Source organism: Taudactylus pleione, unplaced genomic scaffold, assembly GCF_031769625.1.
Source record: "Taudactylus pleione unplaced genomic scaffold, aTauple2 ptg000040l, whole genome shotgun sequence".
Taxonomy (NCBI): domain Eukaryota; kingdom Metazoa; phylum Chordata; class Amphibia; order Anura; family Myobatrachidae; genus Taudactylus; species Taudactylus pleione.
In genome coordinates this window covers 16,919,051-16,931,130 of record NW_028284442.1, presented here as the reverse complement: position 1 = coordinate 16,931,130, position 12,080 = coordinate 16,919,051, and the positions used below count along the sequence as shown (strand labels likewise).

The 12,080-nt window shown below is 43.0% G+C and overlaps 1 protein-coding gene across 1 annotated transcript; it reads right to left on the bottom strand.

The window, feature by feature from the left end:
* Positions 1-406: 406 nt before the first annotated feature.
* On the bottom strand, positions 407-3,753 carry BTG1 (BTG anti-proliferation factor 1). The gene is made up of 2 exons (XM_088454438.1): positions 3,316-3,753; positions 407-2,154 (listed from the first exon to the last, which is right to left on the bottom strand). The coding sequence occupies exons 1-2, from the start codon at positions 3,458-3,460 to the stop codon at positions 1,793-1,795; spliced, it is 507 nt and encodes a 168-aa protein (XP_088310564.1). The 5' UTR covers positions 3,461-3,753; the 3' UTR covers positions 407-1,792.
* Between the last annotated feature and the right edge of the window lie 8,327 nt (positions 3,754-12,080).

The following is a 12,080-nucleotide window of genomic DNA, read 5'->3' as shown; positions in this document are numbered from 1 at the left end:
AATGCACCATGGCATTTGCACAGTAGTGTCAGAAAAAAACTTTAGGGAATTTATAGGTTGGCGGGACATAATTGAATTTATATCCTAACTTCATAATTAAATTCCTTAGAATGGTTGTATTCTCCTGAGATTACTGTATAGTGTGTTCCCTTGCAATACAACTCTGAATTTATTTCCATGTCATGAAGACAATTAAAGGAAAACCATGTACATATTTTACTCTAGCCTAAATCCAGTGTTTGGTTCCAAAACTGGTAGGTATATCCAGATAAATTCCAGAAGTTTACATGAAGGATCCGATAATTTGTAGATTGTCATGACTTTACATTGTAAGCACTGCCCCCCACCAGATTCTTCTGTATCCTGAAATAAACAATGTGCAAACCTATATAAACAGACCAGACTGTTTAAAATGCCAAGATAAGAAACAATTTATTATAGAGAAGAAAAATCTCTCATTTAAAATAGAAATCTGTACATCTTTGTCACAATCAATATACATGAACTGTACAAATTTACAGCAGTTCATAATTTATCAAATAAAAGACTAAAACTTCACAAAATAGATGGTGGTTTGTGGAAAAGACTTTTACCCAATTAAGTACAAGAAATTACAAAGCAGAACTCCACTTTCTAAAAATAAGAAGTTTACTTCGTATTAGAAAACTACAAGCTAGGAAATGTACAGATAAGCTGGCTGGTGAGAACGCCATAGTTCAGACAGTGTCTTTATTTATGTATTTTCAAAGCCTGCTGCTAAAGCAGAAGAATGTATTTATTTTCAAGTTTATGTCACAATATGAAGGATTCTCAAGTATATTTTGGCAGACTAGGAATATTCTCCATACTATATACAACTATACCTATTTTCAGTGCAAGTTATGTCTGCCATATACGATTCCAGTAAGTGTCATATTCCAAACTCATCAGTTTGCTGCGGAGCTGCCAGAAATAGTAACATTAAAAACATTAGTAGTGCAAGTTGTACTCCGCCATACTGCAGAGAGAAATAGTCCTACAAAAACAAAAGCTTTGGGTTCAAAGATTAAGGCCAAGTACACACTGGTATCAATTTATCCCTAGTAAAAATAAGAAACACATGACTTTTTTATCTTACCAATAATGAGGGCAGTGCTAGGATTTTCCAATGCTAAACACAAAGGAATACTCACTTGGGGAGGAAAGCAATGCAAACAGAACACTAGAAAATCCTCCAGTGTGTATGGTGGCATTAAGAAATAATAGGTTCCATTTTGGGAACAGTTTATACAAATTATATTGTTGCTGAAAAGGCATGAAATTAATGCCAGTGGGTACAAGGTCATAGTGTATGTATCTCATCTAGTTCTATCAGGCTTTGTTCCCTGCAAAGGGAACACATGACCTGATCAAATCATTGGGGTCATTGATCTCTATAGTAAACAGTCAGCACACACTGACAATTTAGGTGCTAACTGATGAAGGCAGCCCAATGCTGTGGGTAGATAAATATGCAGTATGCATATTTACTCTAATACAGGTGTAACCACTAACCAAAGGACTAGTGAAAATTACAGACTAATTCAGTTTCTATAAAATCTATTATTGCCCTTTACATACAGGCTATTAAATTACTAAAAAGGTACTGTCCAAACCATGGCACTTTCACTTCAGTAAGGTCTACTTCTATTTTGTGCCCAATCTTCACAGCTGTGACATTTTAAACTTCACAATCCTTCCCCATAGGAGCCCTCCCAAATTAAAGACAATATTCTTCCATCTGTTACAAGATGATCCAGCCATTGACCATATCTTAGCCAGATACAGTCATCATGTTGTAGTTTTTGGAGGGGCTTGTTCGACCGATGAGAAGTTCATCTTTGCAGCTGATTCTGCTCTCAACAAGAGTGCTGCTATTTTGGCTACAGCCACCTAATGGTACAGCTTCATACAGCACACATATAGAACCATCCTCCCCAATGCGATAAGACACTTCATAAGGATCAATCCACAAGGTGAGTTCACTTGGCAGAAGTTTGAACATTTCTTGGCCGCTTAGGCCAATACGGTCAGCTGCTTGCCCAATCAAAGGATCCATTTTGTGGTTAATCCGAATACACCGGTAGGCAGAACCTTTGCAAGGCTTTTCTGGAAACCAATGATGTCTGTAATGTTCTACAATGGAAAAGTAACTTATTTATGTACACTTACAAAAAAAAAATAAAATAAAAATTATCCTATGGCAACATAAATATTATCCAAATTAAAGAAATAAAAATCAGACCATAATATTTGTAAGGTGATTTTTGTTGTTAAACGAAGTTTGTTGTCTATTTTAACTAAACAAAAGTATGGCTGTTTATGCATGTTAAAATTAAGATCTAAGAAAACTGTGTAAAGCAGTCAAAAATATGACATTGTTTATACCTAAAGCGAATATACGAAAATTTGAGCTGTGCAAAATTTTTAATATCAACTTATTTTCACAAACAGAGGACATCGTCATTTATTTATAACTTCCAATTTAAACATCTGTTCTGTACCTACTTTAACAAAATCCAGAAACAAGGTGTATTGATCTATATAGCTATTCTATTGTGCACTGGTCATCTTCAGTAGCCTTGATGAAAGAATTGTGATACATTTCCATTAGTTATGGCACAGTTACATGGTAATTTAAGGAATTAAGTTGTGCAGTTCCAGGCAACATATACCTTTCTGTAAGAATATAAAGTGCAGGTGTGACCACATTTGCCCAACAATTACCCAACTGCTCTCTTCATAGGGTGTCTGTTTCATTTTAACTTGCAACTAGTATTTTTCAGAGAGGCGCAGCCACAGGACTTCAATGTAGGAAATTTATTTTTATGCTAAAAAGGCCACATACATGCTAATAATGAATGTGCTCATTGTCTGTTTGTGAACAATGTACCATCTGGGAGGGAGCTATGAGCACTATAGAGTACAGACACCCAGAGAGGAGGCAGAGAGAGTGCTGATGACATTGGTCACGTACAAGGCAGATGGGAAGTGTGACACTGCGCCCATACCGCACACACAGGTACACACACAGCGGGTGGGCGGGTGTGATTACCCTGTATATACATTGGGGGGAGGGGGAGATGTGCCCGGGCAGATCACTAGTGGCAGGAAAGACGTAGCTGTCTGTACTTTCCAACCACTGGGGGCAGCAGCACGGCCTCTCACTGTACAACAAAGGCTCGGCAAGCACCGTACCCAGTACTGGCACATACACCGGTCCCCTGACAGTAACCCGGCCCGCTATACACCTCACACACCGCCGGGTACCCATCACACGGCCGCGGCCGCTCTTACCTGCCAGCAGCTCCTGCAGGGACTGGTTGAACGTCTGCAGCTCCCGGTCATTCATCAGCCCCTTGGTCCGCAGGAACTTTGATAAGAAGCCCACGGCGGCGATGATCTCCGGCTGCATGTTGGCCCGGGTGTAGTGGGTATGCATGGAGGCTGCCACCGACTGTCACCGGCTGCTGCTGCTGGTTTCTGTTTTCTTATTTTGCGATTTTTTTTTGTTTCTATTTTTCACTTTCTTATCAGGACTTTTCTTTTACGTGTTTTTATTAGAAACGAGACGAAGCCCGTGACATGTCCGGAGAGAGGCGGGGAGCCCGGGGTGTGTACAAGTGCTGCTCCCTGCTTATCATCCCTCGGGCAGGAGGAGGCCGTTCACATTCACATAGACCCTCGGCAGCCACTTCCCGGAGGCAAAGTGCTCTCCGCCAGCCTAGTGCGCACTCTTATAAGACAAGTGGAAGGAAATGGCGTCAAAGGGGCGGGGTTATAGTAAGGGTCCAATTGGGAGATCGCACCATTCTGACGTCAGCGTGTTGCGGGGAGAATAGAGGTGGGTTGACGTAATCTCTATGCAAACAGCAGAGAGCGCAGGAGCGGCGGAGGGGGTAGACTTGGCGGGGAGGGTGCGCTGTGTGCGCTTCACGAGGTGGGGGGAGTGTGATGATCCTTATAATGTTACCTATGGTCCTCTACTTTATGGATCACATCATACGTGTTACTGTATATAGGGAAACGCGTGTATCTGCCGCTGCGTGTGTGACATCTGCCCTCTATGCGGCGCTGTCATCAGAGAGCGGCTTGGTGACGTCACGCTATGGCAGTAGCCTGTGCTCTCCCTGCCCCCACCGGAAGCCAACTCCAGACCATAACAAGGCAAAGTCATGGTACAACAACAAAGTCCGTCGCCGCTGGGATTAGAGGGCAGGGGGTCTGCAGCAGACTGGGGAGGGGGCTGCTGTCCCCAATCCCCCGGAATCCCCTCAGGTCAGGAGCACTGGGTGACACTGACACGCCACTTTGACTCCTATGTGAGAATATAGGAGAAATCTGTGTTACACTGCTGCCTGGCAGCACACAGGCCCCTCATCCACGTGATTATGTGATTCATGAATTAAAAATACAGATGACTAAATCCATATACTTCAGGGAGCCGCACTGATGACCACGTTCCATCTAGTAATTAATGGAAATATTTTTCTATTCCGAAGGTATCTTATTAAATATCTCTAACTTAATGATTTACTTGGGGATTTCAAGAGTTGTGTTTCAATAAGGTATCTTTATTATTATTGTCTGCAACTTGATTATATAATATAGGTAATAGTACAAGTCAAGAAGTTAAGGACTTGTACAGAATAATACAGTATATAGGGTATTGTTTGGTAGCACTCCATAGGTTTGCAGAAATATGGGAATGGTTCTCAAAATTATTTATTTTATTTATTTATTACCAGTTATTTATATAGCGCATACATATTCCACAGTGCTTCACACAGAATATTTGTCCATTCACATGAGTCCCTCCACAGTGGAGCTTACAATCTATGTTCCCTGACAGAATATGAGAAAAAAACTCTCATTTTTGGGGGGCATTCGTTGATAAATAGCGTATTTATATAAAACTTAACTTTTAATACTAATTATTCATAATATGTGTTTCACTCTTTCCCTTGTTTTTTCAATCTATGTTACCTACCACATGCTCACACAGTTATACCCCTTTTACACCAGAGCAAAAACCTGGGTTTTTGCTGGGTCTACCCGGGTCGCAGCTTAGTGTAAATAGTCCCTGAAAAATAACCTGGGTCAAGTGACCCTGCAATCCAACCCAGGTAGCTACCAGGGTTGGACCCAGGATGGACCCGGGTAATGGTGCAGTGTAAATGGTGCAACCCGGGTTATCTGACCTGGATCATGCCTAAAATGAGCTGATTGGTGGCTGTGGAGCAGTCACCTCCCACTTTTAATGACCTCACAGGTTTAGCAGGGCAGACCTGAGTTCAGTGTGAACAGGGCTGACCTGGGAGTAACCCAGATGAAAGGTGCAGTATAAATGGGTCGGACCAGGGTTGGAACCATGTCCAAAAACCCAGGTCGGACCTGGGTTTTTGGTGGAAAAGAGGTATTACACACTATGGTTCATTTTGTTGGGACCCAATTAACCTACAGGTATATTTTTGGAGTGTGGGAAGAAACCGGAGTACCCGGAGGAAACCCACACAAGCAACAGGGAGAACATACAAATTCCACACAGGGCTGGTAGACTACTTTCAGGCAAATGTTATATTTCCCATATTGAGAAAACCAGACAGGCCTCATTTTCTATAATTGTTTTTGGTATTTTCTAAAGAAAACTTTTAGAAGCTTTATAAATAAGTATTATGGAGGTGAAAGGAGTATAGGTAAAACATGAAGGTGCTACAAATACACTGCTCCTTCCAGCAATGTAAAAATATAATCTAAATGCAGTCTAAATAAATTGGCAACCTATTATTTTTTCTTTGGTCCTTGCCCTAGTGATCATTTTACTTTATATGAAAACTACATTATTGTGGGGAGATGGTTATTTTTTATTTTTCATTAAAGAAAGAAAATCTATTCCATCTACTGTACAGTAGGTTGCAATGGACAGTTTATGGTGGTTACAGCTCTGTGCTTGCCAAAGATACATTTTAGGTAATCCATTAACTACATGCACTATATTTGGTTTTGCACATATTTTAACACACTGACCTCTGAAGTCATGATTTTGTGTACACAGGTTGTATTTCTCATTGATAGTAAACACTGTATTTGTATTTCAGTCTCAAAAAGTAATGATTTACCTTGTATCAATGATTGATTATACTTGGGTATAGTTTTTGTGTTCCAGGAAGTTAATAAGTGACTATTAATAAATTACATTTAAATAGTCTCTACAGTTGTACCGATTAGCCTAAGCTTACTCCTACGCAGGGTACACACTGTACTGTACACTATATCGTCCGTACAACCAACAAACAATATATCATTCAGTGCATCGGCTCGTGTGTACACACAATATATCTGTTATGTTGTTCTCAGATATATTGTGTTGGTTGTGCAGCACTGCAGATGTGGTACTTCTTGCAGATATACTCGTTTTAGTTAGGGGTGTGCACCAGCCACTTTTCGTGTTTTGGATCTGGATCATTCTTCGTGTTTTGGATCTGGATTGGTTTTGCCAAAACCACCCTTCCGTGTTTTGGGTTCTGGGTTTTGTGTTTTGGATCTGGATTTTTTCTTAAAAAATTAAAAAAAACGCAAAAATCACATAAAATGGGCCTTTTTTTGTTCCTACGCTATTAATAACCCCAATAACATTAATTTCCACTCATTTCCACTCTATTCTGAACACCTCTCACCTCACAATATTGTTTTTAGGCCAAAAGGTTGCACCGAGGTAGCTGGATGACTATGCTAAGCGACACAAGTGGGCGGCACAAACACATGGCCCATCTAGGAGTGGCACTGCAGTGGCAGACAGGAAGCCAATCAGCGTTATGGTACCCATTTGCATGTAGCACGGACCCAGGAGATCCGTGCTACATGCATCTGTGGTATTGGCACAGAGCAATGACAGGTCCGTGCTGTGGTAAAAAAAAAAAAAAAAAACTTGTGTAAAAAAAAAATGGCATGCCCCCCCCCCCCCCCCCCCCCAAAAAAAAGAAAGAGCAACCAGTGCTGGGTGTGCTTAAACACAGGGGACAAACGACGTAGGGGTCCCCTGTACTTAAGCACAACCAGCATCGGGCTAGTCAGAACCAGCGCTGGTTGCCAAAATACGGGGGACAAACGACGTAGGGGTCCCCCGTATTCTGCGCAACCAGCTCTGGGCTCTGATCCGGTCCTGGTTCTGGAAATACAGGGGAAAAAAATGAGTAGGGTTCCCCTGTATGTTACAGAACCAGCACTGGACTTTTTCTAGCGGGGGACTGATGCCACAGCCAGGGGAGCCCTTTCACCGGACCCCCCAGCCGCAGCATCAGCCCTGGCTGCTAATCAGCCCAGGCCGAGGATCCCTGGAGAGCTGGGGACCCCCCCAATAAAGGGGTCACCCTCTCCAGGGCACCCCAGGCCCAGGCTGATAGCTCCTGGCGGGTTGATAGTGTGGTGTGGTGTGGTGTAAATAAAGAATATCAAACATTGTCTTTACAAGTAGAACTGCAAGTCCCAGCAAGCCTGCCCCGCATGCTGGTACTTGGAGAACCACAAGTACCAGTATGCAGGGCATTAAGGGCCCACTAGTACCTGTAGTTCACCTGTAAAAAAATGTTAAAAAAAACCACAGGACACACACTGTGACAGTATAAGTCTGATGCTGCAGCTGGGGGGCCCGGTGAAAGGGCTCCCCTGGCTGTGGCATCAGCCCCCCGCTAGAAAAAGTCCAGTGCTGGTTCTGGAACATACAGGGGAACCCTACTCATTTTTTTCCCCTGTATTTTTGAACCAGGACCAGATCAGAGCCCAGAGCTGGTTGTGCAGAATACAGGGGACCCCTATGTCGTTTGTCACCCGTATTTAGGCAACCAGCGCTGGTTCTGACTAGCCCGGTGCTGGTTGTGCTTAAGTACAGGGGACCCCTACGTCGTTTGTCCCCTGTATTTAAGCACACCCAGCACTGGGTCACTAATGCTGGTTGCTCTTTTTTAGGGGGGTGCACGCCATTTTTTTCTTTTTTTACACAGGTTTTTTTTTTTTTTTTTACCACAGCAGCACAGACGGGTCTCACGGACCCGTCAGTGCTCTGTGTCAATGACACAGATGCAAGTAGCACGGATCTCCTGGTCCGTGCGTGCATCTGTGTCATTGAAATACACAGCAGCAGAGACGGGTCTCACTGACCCATCTGTGCTCTGTGTCACTGTCAATCACACAAATGCATGTAGCACTGATCTCACGAGTCCGTGCTACATGCAAATGAGCACCATAATGCTGATTGGCTGAGAGCCGTGACAGATGGCTCTGTCAGCCAATCAGCACTTTGCCCATTAAAGGCAAAGGCATTTTTTTTAAATGGCCGCTCGAGGCAAAACCTCAAGATCCGACAGCAGATCTCGAGGTTTTGCCTCGGGAGGGGGATCCAGGGCAGACAGGCAGATCCGAGCTTGGGCTCGGATCGCCCCGGATCCCCGAAGTTCGGGTGGGTTCAGTTCTCAGGGAACCGAACCCGCTCATCCCTAGTTTTAGTGCATCTGCATGTGTGTATGGGCGACCCACCAACAGCCCCGTACACTGGCCACAGGATTCGTCGACACTGACATCACAGCTGCACCGACAGACATCATCCAGTTGTGATGTCTGGCCAGACATACCGAGCGACCGATTGGTAAGTGTGTATGCTTACCAAAGTGGTCACTTGGTCGGACAGGTGTGCAACCCACATCAGGGTTTGTGTTCTTAATATACTATACATATATTTTTTTCCTTTGGGGGGGAGGGGGGGGGTGGTTGATTTTTGTGTTGATTTTTAGGTTTAGTACATATGTGGTGTTGCAAAACATTAAACATAAATTCATGTTAAAGCATACAAATGACACCGGGAAGGTGCTTTTAGGGCTCGATCCTATTAGCCGCGATGATCTCGCCAGAGCGAGTCATGGTGGCAATGGTTGTACTTTACGGCAACCCGGATTCGCTGAATTTTGCTGGCAGACCCATAGTGCTTTGAGCAAAATTCAGCGAATTCTGGCTCAGAGCGGGCCACGAAGGGTTCGAGGTGCCAGTCCGTTGCTGGCGTTTTAACGCCACTGCAATGGCAACTTGCACCCTTCCCACATAATAGAATTGACCCCATAGTGTAGTAAGATCAATCACAACACTGGAAGATTCAATATGACTTTGCATACAATAAGTTGCAAATCCAGAGCATTGAAATGACGCGTTGGCCCTGTGTTCAAATATTTATATGAGTACCCAAAGCTTCATTAATCTGCCATTTATCCTTCCTCCACTCTGAATTGTGCTGCAGAAATTACTGACACTGAGGGCACCTCTAGTATTGTGTTTTTCCCACCTACTTCCTTGCAACACCATTACTTAAGAATTGCCCTAAGGAGTCGGTATGTATGAACGCCGGACGTCAGGCATTGTTGAAATGTCAGCTGCAGAATTTAGTTCACAATTGTCGACGTAAAGTGCTATTTTCAGAGTGCTGACAGTCGGGGTTAGGCAATAGGGGAAGGGTCAGGGCTAGGATGAGGCTTAGTGGCGTTACTTACTGCTGGATGCTGAAAGTCATCATCTGCTGACCACCTGCCACAGAAGACACTAAAGGAACCACCAGACCTGCCAAACCAGGTAATTCTCTGTAGGAACATTTTGTCGATATTCTAATCGAGGTGACATTTCTATACCCAACCCGCACTGAGCTGCTACCAACAGAAGACTAAAGTTGCCTACATTTGCAAATATGGTAAGCTAGGTGCCACTTCCAAGGCCCTTCTGCTAATGGGATGGTCCTACTTGAAAACATTGGTTCAAGAATACCAAAAGTGGGACACATACATTCATGTACTGGGGGCAGAACTTGCCATGAGGTACCCTGAAGCCAACCTGTAAGAGTTTTTATTTTATTTATTGAAGAAAACATTTTCTACCTTCAATTTTCAAATAAATGAAAGAGGTCAGTGCACTGCTGCTTTAAAACAGTAGGAGATCATCTAGTGGTTACATCTAGAAAGCAGTCACCAGAACAGGCTCCTGAGAACTACTAATCTAGTTGTGTGCTATTATTTGCCACTATACTTAATTCCTGTTGGATTTCTTTTTCTTTTTATAAAGAAGAAATAAATGTCAGTTTTACTTTTGCTGTGAAACCGCTCCTAAAGTGGATACAGATGTGACACATGAAGAATTTAGGAGTTTCCTATCTACACTATGGAAAAATCACACAACTCCATGCAAGCAGAAGTAGCTTTTAATTTTGTTATGCATATTTCTTCAGCAAAATGTATGACAATAACCACAGTTGCTTTACTGAAAAGAAATAAAATATCAGTAATACTATTTCTCGTAAAGGCACAAATGATTTACATGGGAGAAGAAATGTACCTCAAAATGTCAGACTTGGCAAAGAACAGGCTTTTATGAAAACAAGTGTGAGATAGAGGCCATTCATTCAAAATGGTTATCCCAAGGTGCAACTTTTGTTAATATGTACCCTTCCCCTCACTTTTTGTTGAGCCACGCGGCCTGCATTTAAGTCGGAGAATGCCGGTTCTCACGAGTAAACACCCAGGTTATTTCCCGACCAGGAAAACAGCGCTGTGTATTGAATAGCTGCTGCTATTCATCACGTTGAATTAAATTTGGCCCTGTGTTAGTTGATTTTTATTGGAGATATCAGTTTTGGAAGTGGATTTATTATGCTGGAATATAGGTGTTTAAAAGAGTTAATTAAATATTAGATTAGGTCCTCGACTGGAAATATAAATAAAAGTAGATATCATTGTTCTCCTTGGAATACACTATACATGTATTTAGTTGCTGCCAACTATTGTTTAAAATGGAACACAAAAAATTCCACAAACTAATTAGTTGAAAACCTAGGCAATTCATTTGCTGGAGTTGTGCTTTTAATTGCTATATAATATTTGCATAGTCTTTCAACATAATTTAGTGAGGATAGAAGAGAATCATGAGATAAATCCTATCGAAGTAATAAAGTTCTTAAGAAATGTAGAACTGTTTAGAATACTTACGATGAAATTATATATATATGTATTTAACTTTTTTTTTTGCATGCATGCATGCATGGTAATGGTTGCCTTTGCATGTAGCCCATAAGTTCTAAACCGCTTTATTTTACACTGCAATTTAGATGAGTTTGGACACACCCCTCCCAAATCTAAATCTCTGCACATTTTAAATCTGCCCCACCTGCAGTGCAACATTGTTTTACCAAGATGCACCGTTATACCCCTTTTACACTTGCTCCAATAACCCGGGTTACTGTGTAGTGTGAAGGGCCAGGTTAAAATAAGCCAGGTCAGGTGACCTGGCATTTCAACCCTGGCCACAAGAAGGGTTGAACGCATGTTCAATCCTGCTCATGATGCAGTGTGAACGGGTAACCTGGGTTTATGCGACTCGGGTCCCATTCACAACAGAGGATGATCATCTCTAAGCGCTGACTCATCACGTGATGATGATGGTGTCATCGACCCGGCATAAGTGCCGCATCGGGCCGCATGCCTGTAAGGGGTCTCAGCCGGGTCGCATCTGGGATGGGCGCATGACCAAAATCCCAGGTGTGACCCGGTGCACAGATGTAAAAGCAGTATTACTTGTTTTTGCTTTTGCTCCCAACTCAGAATCTGCCCCTCCATGCACATTTAATACATACAGTTTTCAGAATCACACACATCAGCTGTATATTCACCTTGTTCAGGTGCATACAGTCAATTTATTACCTATGAAGCAATGTACAGCCTTGTTCTACTGTACACTAGAACAGGGATGGGGAACCTCAGGCTAGGGGGCAGTATAAGGCCCCCGGAATCATTTGGTATGGCCCTTGGAGCTTTTGGGACCCTGCGGCCAGAGGGCCTGATTCAGAGCCGCACGCTATTTGCGCTCGCTCGGTCAGAAAAAGGGGCCGGCTATTTAAATTGAGCGCTTGCTCTTTGCGGTCTGTTGACACCTCTATGTCTGAGCGAGCGAACGAAACATGCGCTCGCTATTTTGTAAAGACGCCCCCTGGCCGCTCGCATCCTACGTCATCTCCGCTATTTATTTGATTAATCGAG